At 32.6% G+C, this 20675-nt stretch overlaps 1 protein-coding gene across 1 annotated transcript in view; it reads right to left on the bottom strand.

The window, feature by feature from the left end:
• The window catches only part of LOC140443458 (uncharacterized), a 223669-nt gene that overhangs the window by 147200 nt on the left and 55794 nt on the right, over window positions 1–20675 (bottom strand). The window contains exon 2 of the mRNA XM_072534732.1: window positions 2020–2123. Coding sequence (XP_072390833.1) covers window positions 2020–2123 — 104 coding nt within the window. The remainder of the gene's footprint in view (window positions 1–2019; window positions 2124–20675) is intronic.

Below are 20675 nucleotides of genomic sequence, written 5' to 3'. Positions count from 1 at the left end.
AAGTATGGAATAAATTTATTTTTTCAGAAACAGATGACATTTATAAAATTATAAAACTCGTTATTTTAGTTTTTGAAAGGCTATCAATTGCGATATATGTATTGAAAATTACGTCATAAGTGTTGGCGTAATGACGTAATCGATGATTTTTTTAAATAGAAGCCTAGGTCACAGGACATTCATGTGAAAGGTGCTTTAGTCGTTTTTTCTGTAGCGATGTATTATTCGAGTATTTATTTCTACAGGGTTAACCAAATTTTTGTATTTAGGTGCGTGAAATGGAATTACAATAAATACTCATTCACTAAAATTAATTACATTAAGGACCGCCACTGCGAATAAGACAAAGTTGTAACTTTTGATTTTTCCAAAGAAATGCTTTATTCTAATCTGAAACTAATTATGGTAGTATCCTCCAAGTATTCAATGATATTTTCACAAAAAAATAAATCGGTAATTCACTGATCGGTATTGTCATTTATCTATGAATCTGTAAACTAATAGACGTAAATTTTTCCTGTCGAGTTTTTTGCCGACCTTAATAATTATTTAAATTGAAAAAAACGTTTCAACAAACAGGCCATGTTAAAGATCTCCCAAGAAGTGGTAGCAAATCAATACCCGAAGCCAGGAAAATGGACGCTGTATTGACATTTCAAGAAAATCCCCATACCAGTAAGAGGCAAGTCGCACTAGATAATAATGTCCACCAAAGAACTGTTGCTTAAGTGCTAAAAAAGGAGAAGTGACATCTGTACAAAGTACATTTGGTCCAGGAGCTGTTAGAAGATGACTTTGATAGAAGAGTCGAATTCTGCGATACTATTATGGTCACGAATGGATGCAAAAAACAACAAACAGAAATGAATGGTCACATCTAAGGGAGGCTTATATCCGACGATGGATGGAATAGCCGTTGATGATGATGATTATGGAACGATATAACAGAGATCTGAGTTTTATAGAAATAGATCTTTTTTCAGATGAAGAGCCTTGTATGCTCAACGGTCACGTAAACCGCCAGACATATCGATACTGGGTAAGTGAAAATTCACAATAGATGGAAGAATATAGGACGCAATATCCTGAGAAGGTGAATGTTTGTACCGGCCTTATAAACATTCCTTACAAACAAAAACAAAAATGCTTAAAACTGAACTGACATAACTTAACTGCTCCTCGTTATCTGAAATTGCTTTAGTATTATCTGATGACTCAAATAAATCAAGTATTTTTAAATAGAAATGATTTGTGGTTCAAACAGGATGGTGCTTTTCCACACTACGGCGCTGAGTTGAGGTACAAAATTGCTTAAATAACGTTTTCCCATGTAGGTGGATACGTAGAAGGGGATCGGTCTAATGGCCACCACGGTCTCCAGATTTTACTTTATTAGGCTATATTATGGGAAATTTTAAAAGCAACGTTTAAATGCCTAGTCATCACACTATCTAGTTAGGTACGAAAAGCTTGAGAAACAGTAGTGGAAGAGCAACAGGTTGTCTGAACGAAATAAAAGGTGAAGAAATAAAAATATCAGAAAACAAATGAAAGGTAAAATTTACAAAACAGTTATCAGAGTTATAATAACATATGCGGCAGAAACAAGACCTGGCACAGAGAGGATAAAAAGAAAACTAGAAACAGCATAGAGGAAAACCCTTAGAAAAATCGATGTTAAGACATTATAAGACAGAGTTAGAAATCTGAGATGGAAGGTAGAGAACATCAAGAAATGGAAGACGATCAGTGGGAAGACATGTCTACACAAAAAGAAAAATAAGAATATTATTAGAAAGTAATCTTTTTTCTTTATCAAATGAACATTTTATTATAAATACGAAAAAAACGTTTCGATTTCCTTCTTGGAATTTTCGCGAAATTCAAAATTCTGCATTTGTTCTGCGTGGTAGTTATGTTAAAAAGTGCTCTTATGTATACAAATTACTTTTTATCTAACTTCTAAGGTGTAAAGGGTATATTTCTTATTCTAAAGTATAAAAAGATAAATTTACTTACTGTGTTTCTTTTTTCTATAGAGATAAAGTTCGTCTACTGTAACGTTTACAGGAAATGCTGGCTTCCAACCCGTCCCAGAGTCTCCTTCTGGAGCATGTTTTACACTAGAACAAAAATAAGGATTGGTTAATATTTTAAAAACAAAATGAATTTCCCTTATAACATAAAATTTAAAGAGTTACTTACATTAATAAATTTCTTAAATTCTGTCTCAGAATGAAAATGTTTTTTCAATCCACTGTCTTAAAAAATAATAAGTTATTATGTAATTAATCAAAATTAGAAAAGACCTTTCCATAATAAAGAATCTATTATATCAAGATATTGTTCCCAGGTGTATTATATCTAACCTTCAAAATATATGGTAAATATGTTAAAGGATTTGAAAAGAAAACTAGAAATTGCTATTGGGGATATACAAACTGACTTTAAATTATAAAAATCACAAAAGACCATATTTTATAATAACTTAAATTTCAAAAAATAGTAATTTAAAATTGCCCAAGATTTGAAAAAAATTATATCAATGATAAAATAACTAGTACTAGCAATAATGAATGCAGTAATGATTGTCGAAGACCTAATCTTAATATCAAATAAACAAGTAGTGGAACTATATTTCATAATTTATTACAATACTTACAATATTTGCAATCTTTAATTTACAATAAATTTACTATCTTATCTCGTGCCAAACGTCTGACTTCGTTTCAAGGTATTCCTCGTTTATAATTGCCTCTCACTTATAATCATTTGGTTTTCTATCTGAATCTGCTATTACCGTGCTGTTTCGCATTTTATCCGTTATTGTGATCTTCAATCTTTCGTAAAATTCTAAATTGGGAAGCAATAATGTTTCTTTTATTGTTGTTTGATAATATCCCAGACTCACTTTCATGAATAATATGAAGGGTCTTACTACTTTCTGACATATTTTAGTTTTTAATTTCTTAGTTATCTTTTTCTTTTCAAAATAGGTTATTTTTAATGCATTGAAAAATTTTGCAGTTTTCCAAATTGTTTTTTTATTTGTTACTTCGTCTACCTTATCATTTATTTCTGTAATTGAACCTCGATAGTTTTAATTGCTGATCTGTTCTCCTTATTTGCCTTTCCTCCATGGTTATTTTGTTTCTTTTTTATAATCTTGTTTGCCAGGTATTTGTGTACACATTCAACCGGAGAGCTATTTTTTTTTAACATTAGATCGATTTTTGGCTATAAATAGATATATCTCGTTAAAATAGAGTATCCATTTTACCTGCTTTGATATTTTTAATGGAATGCCAAAGTGCAAAAATGCCGAAGTGCGCTTTCTAGTAGGCAAGTAGATAAACTTGTCAAAAATAGTTTTTATCAAACGTTAAGTTTAAATCGGTGAAGGGTAATATAGGTTACATTTGTTAACTGTACATTTACTATAACTAAGCGGGGATTAAATTGGGTTCTACATAAAATATGTTGTATTAGTACCTTTTTTCTTTTTGTTTTTATAAAATAATTAAAACAACCCTTACAGCTATGTAACATCCTTGAAAAGTAACACTGATACTTTCCTGGCGCCCACACCTTTTTTTAGTTGGTTCCTTATTTCAGCACTCTTTTCTTGTTCAATTATCCTCGATTCTATCAGTTTTTCATATTCATTTCTAAGTAACTGTCTTTTACGGGCATGTAAATTGGCCAAATCCTTTCTGTGTTAAATTTGGTCATTATTCGGCATATCCTGCTAGCCAAGCTGCAATAAGTCTAACAAATTTGGAGTTGTGAGCACATTTCTTCCATTTTTGTTACACTGGTCACTACATCAGCAAATTCAATATTCTTGTTAAACTAGTGTTTACCACAAAAGCCCACATCAATGTTTGTTACAATACGTTGGGGCTTCATGGGGCTAATATAATAAATAATAATAAATATGGAAAATACAAATAGTGTTTTTTAGAGGTATAGAACTTTGAAATGAAATAAAACAAAGATGATTTTTTATAAATTGACATAAAAATGACTTTGTTCGAAAGATTATCTTTTGGCATTATAATTTAAATATGATTTCTGGCATATGACCGCCATGACTGGCTCTGACGTAGTCTTATCTGGGGGTCCAATTTTCGATCACTTTTTCCAATATTTGTCGCCGTATATCGGCAAAACACGTCGAAGGTTGTCTTTCAAATGGTTAATCGTTTTATGCTTATCGGCGTAGACTAGCATCTTCACATATCCCCACACAAAATAGTCTAGCAGTGTTAAATCGTAAGATGTTGGAGGCTAATTTACAGTTCGAAACTATGCGGTTATCAAACGTTTCTTTCAATAAATCAAACGTGGCACGAGCTGTATGACATGTTGCACCGTCTTATTGAAACGACAGCTCCCTTTATATTTTGCTTGTTCAATTGTGGAAAAAGGCAGTAATCATGGCTCTATGGCGGTTACCATTGACTGAAATGTTCTGGCCAGCATCGTTTTTGAAGATGTACGGTCCAATAATTCCACAAGAACTTAAAATACATCAAACAGTCAGTTTTTCTAGATATAATGGTTTCTCAACATACATTTAAGGATTATCTTAACTCTAAATAGGACAGTTTTATTTGTAGCCGTAGCCATTTAACCAAAAGTGAGCTTCATCGCTAAAAAAAATTCGCTTATGAAAATCGGAATCAACGGCAATCCCGTTTTGGACCCACTCACCGAATCTACGCGTTTCTAGGTGATGATGTACCTTCAATTTTTGTACGAGTTTGATTTTGTAAGTACGCAAAGCACGATCTTTACGCAAAATCTTTTATAAAGTGTATGTATGCTACGCTCTACAGCAGCAACAACTTCTTCTGTACGCACTGTACGACTTGTCTGTGAAAGCATATTATCATTTAGAGTAAACGTGGTGCGAAAACATTCCATGTTTAATCGAATTTCTTGCTCTGATGGACTATTATGTTGACTATAAAATGGACGTAGTGCGCGATACGTATTTAGAACAGAACCACAATTTTCAAAATAAATTTGTACAATTTTTAAGAGTTGTTCAGACGGCAAGTCTATTCATGCCGAAATGCCAAACCAAACTTAACATAAATCACTTGACAGCTGTCAAAATGTCCGACAGTTAAAAAAGTGTTCCCAACTTACATTTCTATACCTCTAAAAAAACACACTTTAATATATTTCGTAACGTCAAGCATACTTTGTCTATAAGATGTTCGCGGCAAAAATGTTGAAAGGTGAATTTGTGTGGTAACAAATAAATCAATATTTAGCAGCTATCTACTAAATTTTTAGGAACAGAAAATGTGTCACTAAAAATTCTGTTAAATTTAGAGTAGGTAGACTTTGTATCCCTATGGTTACTTAAGATCCAACGAACCATAACTTTTAGTATATGCTTATGCGAGATTGAACATATGCTTGCCGTTCGAACTTAAGTGACAAGTAATTCTGATCCCATATGCTAAACTTGCAATAGAAATTATTTCAGTAAAAGCTAGAATTTGTAGTTCTTAGTGTAATGTGTAATATTAACTACTAATTTTAGATATGGCATACTACTACTGCTCCGAGCTCCCATATATGCTATAATCAGCAGTGGTTACAAATATGAGCATCTAATCCTTTAGTAAACTTGTTGCCTCACAAAAAGCCACAAGTCTCTTTAAGGGTAACTCCCTCATTTGACTGGTTACATAAAGGCCGAGAATCTGCCACCACTGCTAGGCCAGTGCCGGGCACTTTCAGATGCCATGTGAGGAGGTTTCCTTCTTTTCATTATACAGACGGCACCGTTGGTCATTTGCCAATCCAAGCACCTGAAGGTGCCGCCTGGCTTAAACGCCTTGAAATAAACCAAGGAGGAGGATAAGAACTCAAATTAGGGAGCCATGCTGTCCTGTACAATCGACGGCCAGTCTCCAAATGTCACAATGGCCCATCCGCCCATTCATTCCCAACCAGTGTTCAAAGCAGTTGAGACGATAGTCTGCCATCATGGTTTTGTGCTCTACAATAAGATGTAGAGTCCGCAGAACCGCTAGAGGTGAGTCAACTGGGCCTTAGCTGAAACCAGTCTAGCTCCGGGCCACCACACAATGACCGAATACATACATACGTATAGGCTTTACTGACGTATTCCTGACGCTGTTACTTCCGTAAAAATTTAGAACCCAGAATCAGTCCTATTAACTGAACTGACTTCCTAAAACCGATTAAGCTTTACCATAGAAAGTAAACTCTCTGGTAGGTCCGATGGCCCTTCTCTGAGTGAATGGAACCACAGCAGTCTTCTCAGGAATAACCCCAAGTAACTGCTTCCAGCAACATTCCTTAACAAGCCCGAGGCTCACCAGTCGCTGAAAAAGGTCATCAACCTCCAGACACCACAGCGAGGGGAGAAAACTTCTCACTAAGAATAACCACGAGATGCCGACATCCCAACGCAATAACAATGCGTACAATAAATAAATAAATAAAGATTCAAATATTTTAACTCTAAATGTTCTTTGTGTCATCTTACTATAACTTTAAATCGTTATTTTTTATTTGGAATTTCTGCATAATATTTTCCCTTGTACTACAAAAATAGCACATTTCAAATAAAAAAGAGTAGTTATAATCATAAGCATTTTAACCTTTTCCGATTTTTACATACCTTTGTAATAACTACGTCAGGGTTATGTAAAAACCGTGTCTATCTAAATTCCAAATCGCATTTTCTTATATTTACGTAATTCTAGGTTAGTAGATTAATCACGAATTGTAAAAGAATTAATTTTGTACCACCAAAAAACTTCCGCTCAAGCTACAATATTTTTGCCATTCCTTATGTAGGTCAAGGGACAGCAATTAAAGAACAATTTATATAGCTTGTGTGATTGTAAAATATTTATATCCCTGATTTTAGTATTTTTTATACTTAATACAATATTCCCAACCTAATATTATTAGTAATATTGTTTTATATTTTAAAAATAATGAATTTAATAAAATTGTGAAAATGCTTAATATGATTTTAATAGTTGGTCTTTAAATTATAAAAGATTAAACATACAAATACAGAACCAAAGCACAAAACATAACAAGTCTATTTAGTAAAAAAGTAATAATATTGACAATATTGTAACCAATTGTGAGTATCTTTAGGATTTTTGAATGTTGTAAAGATGGGTGTGTGTTGGAAAGAAGCGTTTGATGGGTGATATTCTAAACAAACTATCATACCTTGATCGGATTCAGCCATTCGGGTTGGACTGGTGTGAAAATAAGAGCCTGTACTAATTTTTCCTAGATTTGAAGCACCATGTTATTGCTGGTATTATTACTATGTATAGATATAAAGAAGGAACCGTGCTCACAAAACAAACCCACCCTTGATAGCCGAAGTGAAAGCAGCTGTCAAAAAACTAAAAAACAGTGAGTCGCCTTAATCGGACAATATTTGTGTAGAACAGATAAAAGAAGGCATTAACTTACTATTAAGCGCAATGCAAGAAGTAATACTGATCATATAGAATAATTAATAAATTTGACTGTAATGGAACATCCGAAAAATCGTACCATTACACAAAAATGAGACCATCTTCAATGTGGAACTTATTGAGCAATTACGTTGCTAAATATAGCAAGTATATGGGCGACTAAAACGTATGGGGTACAAACAGTTGGGCCATACCAATGCGGTTTCTGCAGACAAAATCGACAATAGATTAAATTTTTACACTGAGACAAATCCTAAAAAAACGGGAATTTGATATAGACATGCATCACCTCTTTATTGACTTTAAGAGTACCTATAATATTATTATTTGAAAATTACTGATTCAAACACTAAAAGAGTTTAAGATACCAACGCAATTAATTACGATTATCAACAGTGAAGAAGAAACTAATAGAACCAAAACACATACAAAAGGATACGTAGATTGACTACCTAAAAAAGCTATATGCAGAGGAAGAACAAACGACACTAGAACCAGAAACACCAGAAACTACCACAAATGAAGAACTTAATATAAATGTACAGTAAGATCGTAAAATACTTGAAAACCTGAAGAACAGAAAAGCAGCAGGTAAAGACGGGATAACAAACGAGTTACTAAAATATTGTAGAGCAGCAATGACAGAACAATTAACAACATTAATTAATAAAATTATAAAACACAATAAAATACCGGAAGAATGGAGAACGAGCGAACTAATTCTACTATTCAAAAAGGAGATAAAACCAGCCAGAAAACTACAGAGGTATAAACTTGTTAAATATACGCTAAAACTTACAACTAAAATTTTACAAGTGCTAATAAATCAGAGGATAAGTTTAGCAGATGAACAACAGGGTTTTTATAGTGGAAGATCGTGTATAGATGCAATATTACTAAGAAATCACTAGAGTATAATAGACCAGCATTTCTGTGACTGATTGACCTAAAGAAAGCGTTTAACAGAGTAAGACTCAAAGATGTAATCCATTGTTTGTATAATAGAGAAGTTCCCCTAGATATTATAAAAACTATCGATAACATCTACCAAAACAACAAAATGGAAGTCAGAATAGATGGACAACTTGCAGAACCTATAAAAATAGGCAGTGGAATAACACAAAGGGATTCATTTAGCCCCATGTTCTTCAATTTGATCATGGATGAAATCATCAAAACCGTTAACAAAGGAAGAGGATACAGAATAGGAAACAAATATATCAAAATACTCTGTTACGCAGACGACGCAATATTGATAGCCCAAGATAAAGATAGTCTGCAAAGACTGGTCCACAGATTTAACATAAGAGCAACAAAATTTAATATGACTATCTCATTTTAGAAAACTAAAACAATAGTAGTCAGCAAAGAACCATCCAGATGTAAAATAGAAATTGATGGCATCAGTATTGAACAAGTAATGGAAATAAAATACCTGGAAATTACACTTTCTAGCTATGGAGACCTGGACAAATAAGTAAGAGATTAAGTACAAAAAGCAAATAGACTGGCAGGATGCCTTAATAACACTATACAGCAAAACAGACACATTGACACTGAGATGAAGTCAAGAATTTATAAAGCCAGTGTAAGACCAATAATTACATACGCCTCAGAAACAAGACCCGACACAGCCACAACGCAAAGGCTACTGGAAACGGCAGAGATGAGAGTACTGAGAAGAATTACAGGAAATACGCTGAGAGATCGAAAGAGAAGTGAAGACATTAGAAGAAAATGTAACGTACAGTGTATAAATGAATGGATACAAAATAGAAAAAAAAATGAAATAATCACATAAGCAGAATGGAGTAGACCCGTGTATACAGTTATAGAGGTATTAATCCACCAATTAAGAAGCAGAATTGCTTATAAAGAGGAACAAGAAGAAGAACAGTGAAGAAAACAGTGGTCTAAAAATCAATACAGCCAAAATAAAATATATGAACGAAGGACTACGGAACCCCCGATTAAAACTGTAGCCAACTACAAATTCGATAACCTAAAATTTTATTAGTGAATAATATTGAGAATGATATTGGTGAACAGGTCAAAAATATAAATCGCAAATAAAAGATATGAACAGTTTGACAGGCTTGTCAAACAGTTAAGATCTGATAGCATAACAAGAAAAATAAATGAGAATGAAAAATTATAAGATATATTATATACAAGGTACAAGAAAATAACGTGCGGCAAAGACACAACTTTGAATTGTACAATACATACTAACAACCAGACATCGGCAAGTTTATGAAAATTAGAAGGCTGCGCTAGATGGGTCACGTAGAACGGATGCAGAAAAATGTAGCCCGCAAGAAAATCACAAGCCAGGCACGGGAAGAGGTCCAAAAGAAAGACACAGAGTTAAATATATGGAGCAGGTAGAACAAGAACTAAAAACCTTAAAAATTACCAACTGGAAGCGTAAAGCCCATATAAACGAGAATAGCAGAAAATCTTACAACAGGCCAAGACCCACATAGGATTGTCGTGCTACTGATGATAATGATAAATCGTTCCACCTAAATATTTTGTGAATACAAATTTTGAAAAATTAGAGGTAGGATAATTTGTAAAAATAATATTTATTGATTAGGCAAGGCTATATAGACCAGGGCGGATCTCTAAACAAACGACTAAATTTGGATATGAGAAGTGGCATTCGGATTTTGCAGAAAACGTTGTGTGATGTAATAATAATCCCTCTCAACTAGGTCGGTAACATTAATTAAAAAAAACGGGTGTGGCAGTCCAGTGGGACTGGCGGTAGAAGTTATACTTCTATACACGCGTTCGCCGTTACAAATTTATATGAAAGTCAATCTTCACAATGCAATATTCATAAGTATTTACAAATGACAATATACGTAACTTACTTACGCATATGTTTAATTTACCATGATAATAATATTTATAAAAAAATAGTAATATTAATAAATATTAAATATATTTACAAAAGGAATATTTTTATTCTCGAGAGAGAAAGAGAGAGAAAATATATCTTCTGTATCTCTCTTACCTATATCTTACATATATAATGATTTTGCCGATTCACTCTCGTACAAATTTCCAAAGTCGAAAGCGCCTACAGAAGTATAACTTCAAAAAATGTGTGTGGAAGATAAAAATAAAAAAACCAACAACTCGGATTATGTTGTAAATTTCCATTTTATTTTAAAATTCAGCATTTTTACGTATATTACATATATTTAATAAGATTAACGTGAGGTTTTTATATTTCAAAAATAAAAAAGGAAATTCATATTGCGATTCGAACTCACATATACCAGCGTATGAACCAAACACGTAAAAAATTTGCCAATTAAACATGACACTAGCGTATTTCAAAAATGACAGTTCTCGGTCATACAGTGATTTATTGTAATTATTATTTTGAAATCTAATAATAAAATAATTATGAACATTTAATAAATAATACAAAACATCACATAAATAATAATATTAATATATATTATATTATATATATATATATATATATATATATATATATATATATATATATATATATATATATATAATATATATATAATATATATATATACAATATATATAATATATATATATAATATATATAATATATATATATAATATATATAATATTAAATATATATATACAAAAGGAACATTTTTATTCTCGAGAGAAAATATATCTTCTGTCTCTCTTACTCATATCTTACATTATGTAATGATTTCACCTATTCACTCCCGTGCAAATTTCCCACGTCGGGCGCGCGTATAGAAGTATAACTTCAAAAATTAAAATTATAAGATAGGGCTGATTAAAAATCTTCTTATTTATTACTGTGGTTGCAAAATGACAAGTAATACAAAAAAAAAATAGGGAAAACAAGCCTTTTCTTATTCGATATTTTTCAACCACTTAGATTAAACTAAGACCTTCATAATTCGCCTATAAAATCTTTATAACATAGTAAACAGTCTATCAAATTTCAATAAAATCTATTTAACAGATTTTGCATAATAATTCTGCAATCTAAATTTAAAAAAAATTGTATTTTTTTTTTAATCTTGAGCAACAAAAACTTAGACCATATAGAAATTTGTCAATTTTTTTGCTTATAGAAACGTACTTAACCTATCTAACGCACTTTGGACGATTATTTGGACGGCCTCGGGTATGTTTTCAAATTATAAACAAATTTTTGGGTTATAAACAAATAGAATCTCTCGGTAGATATTAGCTTAAATTAAGTTTAGGAAACAGCGTTGGAAAAGACTAGGCAATATGTTTTTTATAAAAGTAAAAAAGGTAAATTACGAGTACTGGTTCTTGAGATACAACCGGTCAAAGCTGACCGACATTTGCGACGAAGTTATACACAATAGGATGATTACCTTTACCTTTTTTGTAGGCCTTTCTCGATAAAAAATTTTATGTCTTCAAAATAATTATAACATATATTATAATAACAAAAACCATCGGTATTATACGTGAAAACTACCAAAAAAATTAGGTTGAAAAAAATTTTATTTTCAAAGTTCAAAATCGTTATACGTAAACAAATGTATTTTCTTGGCTTATAATGAAGCAATTTTCTTAATTTTTTTGTTAATTCGATGTAACTTGAATTAGTTTTGTTATAAGTAAATTAATTTATTTATACTCCAGTCGTCAGGCACGATAATGCCCCTGAACCTCTAAAAATCATACTTTGTTGCTGAACTTTGTTAAAAATGGTAATTTTGGGACCCAAAAAATATGCAAAAACTTTACTACTTTTACCTCCTGGCTTTCTCCTTAAACCATCCTCCCTCCTAGGAGAGAAAATCGAAAAAATTCGATTTACCAATAATCTGTACGTCGTAAAAAGAAGCAAAGTATATAGCTGAGATAATTTTGAATATAATTATCGATTAGCACTTTTTTTGTAAAATGAACCGTTCTCTCAAAAACAACGCCTGAAGCGACCCGCGAATGTCAGCTACGCGCAAAATCAATTTTAAATAAAATTTGTATTAATTCGACGGTAAAACTTGGATATCTGTTGCGTCGATAAAGGAGAGTGCTGCATATATTCAGATATTTTTGCATTTTGAAGCAAAACTAATGTGTAAATTCGTTACTATATATAAAATATTTATATATATATATACATATATATATATATATATATATATATATATACATATATATATATATATATATATATATATATATATATATATATATATATATAAGAGAATTAAATATAATAATGGAACACATTCTATATTTTTACACTTTTGGACTGTCGATGTTGTTTTTTTTTGCTATATAAGGTTTTGCAAAGTAGTGTGTCATTTGTCTCTTCCCCCTGAGTGAAAAACATGTTTTTTATTCTACATTGCACTTTACACGTGATTATTTTTTCAGCTAGTAGCGCATCGTGCTGGACCTCTAGGTACTCTATAAGTTCATTCACGTGGACACAAGGCTGCTTCTTGGATCACTCGTCTACCAGGTACAAGCTCCTCTTCTTCATCACTTTCCTCGTTTTCTCCTCGGCATTTTCTTATGATGTCTTCATCCGTTAAATGCTCAAATCCCGGTTCGGTAGCGTCGCAGTCTAACCACTCTTGCAGGTTTGCTGTGTCTACATTCTCTCCCCAAGGACTGACTTCATTAAACTTATAAGGACATGCAGTTTATTTTCATCTTCTCTAACTGCTAGTTCGACACAATTTTCGATGTTTGGTAACAGTTTTTTTCATGACTTCACAATTGTTGAAGACTTTACAGAGTTTCACGCAAAAGCGATTTCGTAAATAGTGTCGAGAATTGTGAATGGCCAAAAATTTTGTCATATCCTTCTTCAATTATAAGTAAAGTAACTTTATCAGTAGACTTAATCATATACGTTTCAGAATATAAAAGGACGTTGTCAATCAAAACACAGCATTTTGTCTTTTTGTGGCCAATTGTTAGCTTTTAAATGTTTTTTTTATTCTGGTACAAATTTAACTTCGAACCAGTCTTGAAATATTTTTTTATTCATCCATCCTTTCCTTTGGTTGAAGTAATCAACACGTAGTTTTTCTGCACTAGTGCCCTTTAAAGATCTAGGTCTTTTTGCCTTGCCAATCACCGTTAACTTCAGTTTGTGATTTCCTGTAGCGTTGCTATAAGACATAATCGTGATCCGTTCTTTGCTGGATTTATGGCCCCCTGCTTTACCTTTACTTGCAAAAGCTAGCGTTCGAGTTGGAAGGCATTTCCACAAGAGGCCCGATTCGTCTGCGTTATAAATTTGTTCGTATCTCAGATCATTTGAAGAAAGAAACTCTTCGAAATCATTTTTAAATTCCTCACCTCCCTGTTGGACACCTCTTTACATAAAGTCATGAGGTTGCTTAAAGCGAGTCAGCTAATCAGATGATGCATCAAAATCCCCTTCTAAGCTTAACACGTCAAAAAACTATTTTATATGTGGGCGGAGGAAATTTTAAGTACAAATGTAAATTTTTTGGAAAATATTTTTTTTTCTGACGAATCGACATTTCATCGCAATGGGATTGTTAATAGACATAATTATCATTAGTATTTCGATTAAAATCTTCTCCTATTTCGAGATACATTCCAGAACAGGTGATCGTTGAATGTTTGGGGAGACATTGTTAGATTTATGTTACCGGTACTTATTTCTTTGACCGAACGGTTACTGACAATAAGTATTATAGGTTTTTACCAGATGAGTTGCTGGCTTGTTAGGGGATGTTCCCTTGGGAAGTAGATGAAACGTGTGGTTTCAACATAACGGAGCACCACCGCATCGTACAATAAATGTTAGGCGTATGCTAAATGATAAGGTAAAAATGTACGTACAGATTGAAAACTGTAAATTAAAGCTTTAAGTGAAACTACATTTTTATTTTTTGCATTTATGTATTTGACTTTTAGTTACGGCTTATCCGCGATTTTCGTTATCTGCGACAACCGTTCCACTCAACCCCACGGATAAACGGGAGTTGACTGTATATACACCAAAATAAATATTTCGCTGTTTTAATGTTTTTTAATATTTTGAATAATAATAGACTATATTAAAAATCGTTTGAGCATAAATAGATTTTTTAAAGTCAACTCTCTACAATTCTTATATTGCAAAAAAAAGAACGTAAAGAAGTATCCAAAAATTAAAAAATATACAGAGGGTTCCATTAAAAAAAGATAAGTTTGTTTTACCATGTCAATATGGGTATCTCCGTATATTTGAAAATATTTGCAAAGGAATGTTCTATCTATGACCTAACTTTTACCTAAAGTAATTTTTTTTTATATTGCTTGCAATAAATCAGTAATTGGAATTCCTCACACTAATGCCTAACCTAGTATATTTGTATACAGGATGCGTCTAACCTGTGGTTTTTTTTTGTTATGGCTAAACTATGAAGTATATATAAACTGTTTATAAGAACAATTGTGTGTATTAAGTAGGTTAGTTAATTTAAAATTATTTTCAGTTATACAGGGTCAGCCGGAATAACAGAATGAACTAAAGTTTTCTTTTTTTAATGGAATACCCTATATATTAAAGCATTTATTGATATATTTTTAAAAAATATGAATTATTTGTAAAAGTTTTAAATAGTTTATAATTTTCGAAATATTTACACTCTTATTGAGAAAAATCGTAATATTTAAAATGCTGTGTATTAAGTTTCCAAAGTAATAAAACGTTAAATGATATATCAAAGTTTTTTTAGTGCAGTGTTATTTTTAAATAATTTAATATTTTTGACATCTAGTCATACAATATACAGTGTGATCACTATTTTCAAATACAAAGTTTTATACTTTTTTATATGGAACACCCTGTATATTAGTATTTAATTTTGTAGAGAATATTACATGTCTTTTATTTAATATCAGGTTGTATATAACTAGCATGTTTCGTTTTGTAGAAATTTAGAAAAGTTAACTTAATTAAATATGTTAATACATAGCAAAGGCGTTTTGTATACGAATTTTCATATTATTCCGTGCTGTGGAGTCGTCGTGATATATTATATTTTTGATACACCCAAAAAAAATAGTCCAGTTGAGTAAGTCCTGAGTATCTTGTGGGCCATTCCCAAGGCAACAATATTTCCCTAATAAGCCACTGTTAAAACAACTCGTCTGTTAAAAACCTATGATACTCATTGCCAGTAACCGTTCGGTCGAAGAAATAAGTACCAGTAACATATAATATCTCCAAAATAATATCTCCACAAACATTCAACGATCGCCTGTTCTGGAACGTATCTTTAAATTCTTTCTTCTTGATGTGCCTATCCGTTACAAATATTGGCGATTATCATGGCAATCTTTATCTTATCTGCAGCAGCGCGGAAAAGCTGCACATATGTTGTATTGAACCAGATTCTGAAGTTCTTTAACCAAGATGTTCTTCTTCTTCCTGAACCTTGTTTTTCAAATATTTTTCCTTGCAGGATGGTTTAAAGGAGAGTATATCTGGATTTATTTCGCATAATATGTCCGAAGAATTGTAACTTTCGAGATTTGATAGTGGTCAGTACCTCTCAGTTCTTATTCATTCTTCTGAGGACCTCCTCATTTGTGACTCGGTCAGTCCACGGGATCTTAAGTATTCTCCGATATAGCCACATCTCAAATGCTTCCAGTTTTCTGCACATATCTTCGTTCAAGTTCCACGATTTAACACCATAAAAAAGGACAGAGAAGACGTAACATCGCAGCATTCTTACTTTTGTATCAAGAGAAAGGTGACCCATCCGATTGAAGGTGAATCTAGCTTTTCCGATGCGTGCTCTAATCTCCTGGTTATTGGTCCATTCTTCATTTATTATGGTGCCGAGGTAGTTGTAGTGCATCACTCTTTCTACAGGGGATTGGTTGACTTAAAGTTGACCTTCTTTTATCCTTTTCTTGCTAATTACCATAAGCTTTGTCGTCTTAATGTTTATATTGAGTCCATATTGTTGACTGTAATATGTGATTTTGTTCATAAAAACTTGTAGGTCTTCTAAGTTGTCCGCAAATACTATGGTGCCATCTGCTATATCTGATGTTGTTTAGCCGATAACCATTTAGTAAAATACCTTTTTCAGTTTCGTGCAAAGCTTCAATAAATATTCTTTCAAAGTACAGAATGAAGATTAGTGGAGACAAAATACAGCCTTGCCTCACTACACGCATGATTTTCACATAGTCAGTGTGTTCACCTTCAACTCTGAGATTTATTGTCTGATTCCAGTAAAGATTTCTAATTATTTTTAGATCTTGGTTGTTAATTCCTGCTTCTTTTAGTATTTGCATCACCTTGGCATGCTGTACTCGATCAAACGCTTTCTCGTAATCAACCAGACATGCGTATACGTCGCAGTTGACGTCTCTGCATCTCTGGAATAAGACTTGTACTGAGAACAACGCCTCTCTAGTACCAACAGCATTTGTGAACCCGAACTGGTTGAAGGAAATTTGACTTTCACAGAGCTTGTAGATTTTCTTATGAATTATCTTTGGAACAATTTTAGGAGATGGATTGTTTTGGCTCCTGGTTTTTTGGAAGTGCAATATACTCAGATTTCAGCCATTCTGATGGTATTTCTCCAGAGTTGTATATGTTGTTGAATATCTTTGCGATTATTGCTATTGATTCTACTGTTCGACTGAAGCCATTTTCTAGGCATGTTAAAGTAATTACTGTTTAAATGGGAATATATTATATATAAATATTTCACTAATATTTGTATTTTGAGATCGATTTCCGAAGTGGAAATTGAAATGTCAATAAACTTACTTTAACCTTGGATTGTGGCTTATTCCCATTTAAATAGTAATTAGTTTGAGTAGTTCTGCTCGTATATTATCAGGGCCTGCCGCTTTGCCATCCATTACTGTGTTATTCATTCTTATTTTACTTTGTTTGTCCAAGATGGTATTCCGTCAGAATCAGTTATATTTCCTTTCTGCCTTCGTCTTAGTCCCCTTGTGAGTTCTTTAACTTTCCTATCTACATTATGACTATCGTACTTTGACTGCAGAGTCTCAATTTCTTCGCATCTTTCCCTTGCTTCTTTTTTTTTGCTTCTCTGATTTTCGTTTTTATTATTATATTTATGGTTTTATATTTGTCCGGGTCATTTTTGGCTTCTCTTCTCTCGTTAATTAACTGCAGGATTTCATCTGTTATACATGATTTCTTCTTCAATATTCTATCTGTCTTTAAGTGTTTATCCTTTACATTTTGCCTATTTCTGTAATATGTTTGATCGTTTGTTCTTCGTTCGATTCGTCTCTATTGCAGTCACTTGCTCGTTTAACGTGGCTTGGACTCTCATTCTCGTATCAAGGTATTTCAGCATACGTAGGTCGTATGACTGTGCTCTCCTTTTTTACACTGTTTTCAGTTTGACTCGAAATACTCACACCCGTGGAACGTGGTCTGTCTCAGAATAAGTCTTGACAGATGTAAAGCTGTTTCGGAATCTTTTATTTACTAAAATGTAATCTATTTAATTCCTAATAATTCTCCCGGGTCTGTCTTGAGGGGATTTCCACGTGTACAGCTTGCGAGGTGGTAATTGGAAGAATGTGTTGGTGATAACTAGTTCTGAGTCTTCTGCGAATTTTTCTAGGAGGCCTCCTTTCTCGTTTCTGACTCCAAGTCCATGTACTCCAATGTACCTCTAAATGGGAGAAGATTTTCATTGGAATAATAATGATAATTATATATGTTATCGGAATAATAATGATAATTATTTATTTTTTATTTATTTTACAATAAATTTGAGCAGGGGTCGCAAAACATAGTATGCAATTAAATGGTTACGTTACAATAGTTACGTATCAAGCATAACTAACTAAATAAATATACAAAAAGATAGGTAATAGCAAGTGTTTAGTACAAATTAAATGTTCAACTATGGAGCAGATGGTCATCCAGTTTATTTTTGAAAATATTGACAGATGGAGCATTTATGATCTCAGCCGGAAGGCTATTCCATATCGAGAACACTCAATTACAAAGAAAAAATTGTCTAATTGTTGTTAAAAAAGTTTCCTTCATAAACTTAAGTTTGTGGCCACGAAGACGATTGTCATTGTCTAGTATAAATATATCCCTCACATTTCCAAAGTTATATTTTACTATCCGAAGAGAATATTACGATCGCGCACTAATACCGGACACCAAACAGTTCGGCAGTATTCCAGAACTGGACGAATGTACAGTTTATACAGATGAACTGAGCTCATAAATGACACTTTCGCAAACGTTTTATTTAGTAGATATAATTTACTGTTAGCTTTTTTAGAAATATGCAAAATATGTTCCGACCAACTTAGAGTGTTATTAATTATAACACCTAGATCATTATATGATTTCACTGTTTTTAACAAGCGTCCATTAATAGGGTAAAAAAGACACGGATTATTTTTACCCATGTGAAGAACTACACATTTGTCCACATTAAGAGGCAGCATCCAAGTAGAGCACCATTCCGATATGCAATCAAGGTCATCTTGTAGTAACTGGAAATTTACGGAGGGATCGGAAAATAGCTTTGCGTCATCTGCATAGAAAGCTTTGCTACATTTAATGTGAAATTGTAGATCACTTGAGTATGCTATGAATAAAAGTGGGCCCAAAACTGATCCTTGCGGTACCCCACTTAAAACCGTTCTCTCAACTGAGAAAAAGTCCCCAACTCTAACAAAAAATTTTCTATCTGTTATATACGCGTCGATCCATCTCAGTAATTGACCATTGATACCAAGGTGTTCCAATTAAGGATATAGTCTTTGCTTTGGAACGCGATCAAAAGCTTTAGCAAAATCGAGGTAAATAAGGTCTACCGGGGCTTTTCTCTCTAATGCTTTTGACACACCAGAGAAAATTTGTCATTGTAGAACGTTCTTTGACAAAACTATGCTACTGTTCTGGTATAACCAGTTCATTTTGCAGGAAATCAGAAATTGTCTCGGCAATAATAGATTCCATTATCTTAGATATTATAGGTGTTAAGCTGATAGGACGATAGTTATTAGGATTCAATTTGTTCCCCTTTTTAAAAATCGGTGTTACAGATGTGGTTTTCCATATAGGAGGCAAAATATTTGTGGTGAATGATAAGGACATAATCACATATAGTGGGTAAGTTAAATCATCAGAACATTTCTTTAAAAATAAAGAAGATATTAAGTCGAGACCAGGAGACGAATTATTTTTTAGGCTTTGAAGATGATGTTTAACTTTTTCAGGAGTAATGATTATATTTTCAAGGGAAGAAGAAACTCGTGACGAAGTAATATTAGACAACTGATGATTAGTGGGTTCGACGGAGAAAACCTTAGAGAAAGTACTGGCGAGGACTTCGGCATTTTCATAGTTACTTTGGGATATATCCCCATTATCATTTTTCAGTAAAGGTATAGACACTTTTGTTGTCAACGAAGATCTAATATAATTGTACAATATTTTACAATTATTACTAATAGCTATACTCTCTTTGTAGGCAACACGAGCTTCATGTAGAGATATCTTTAAATATTTGGCAAAGTCTCGATGAATTAGTAAATCCTCTATGCGATTTGTACGTCTATATTTGTTTGACAACTTTCTTTTATACTTGATCAGATATATTAATTCCCCATTAATCCAAGGTTTTATGTTACTTTTGTATATGGTTTTTTTGAAGGTATTTTGGTTTTTGACTGAATATGAAACGTTATGACTGCATGATCTGAGTTACCTACTGGAGAGCTTATTATGGGATGTATTAATAAATGGGGATCATTAGAGAATACCAAGTCCAAAATAGATGGTAAATTATTGATTCTGAAACGAGTCGGCTCCGTTATGAATTTAATACAAAATCTGTGAATACATTTTTGAAAGTTGTTAAGCCACTAGGTTATAGGCCACGAAATGTCTCTAAAATTAAAATCTCCAATAACAATCAGATTCTTTTGCCTAGACAGTTCATTAAATGGTGCGATAAGGGACTCATCATCTGCTAATCTAAAATCACCAGGCCGATAAACACATACTAGGAAAAAACAGAAGAGTTTTGATGACATATTTTTAAGCCAAGAAGTTCCATATTAGGGAAAGTAACAGAGAAATTATTAGTAATTTCTGAAGACAAGTAGATACAAGTTCCTCCTCCAGTACCGATTCGAACTTCATA

The sequence above is a fragment of the Diabrotica undecimpunctata genome, chromosome 6, assembly GCF_040954645.1.
Source record: "Diabrotica undecimpunctata isolate CICGRU chromosome 6, icDiaUnde3, whole genome shotgun sequence".
In the NCBI taxonomy this organism is placed as follows: domain Eukaryota; kingdom Metazoa; phylum Arthropoda; class Insecta; order Coleoptera; family Chrysomelidae; genus Diabrotica; species Diabrotica undecimpunctata.
Note: the sequence above shows the minus strand (reverse complement) of the source record. Positions and strands in the feature narration are given on the sequence as shown.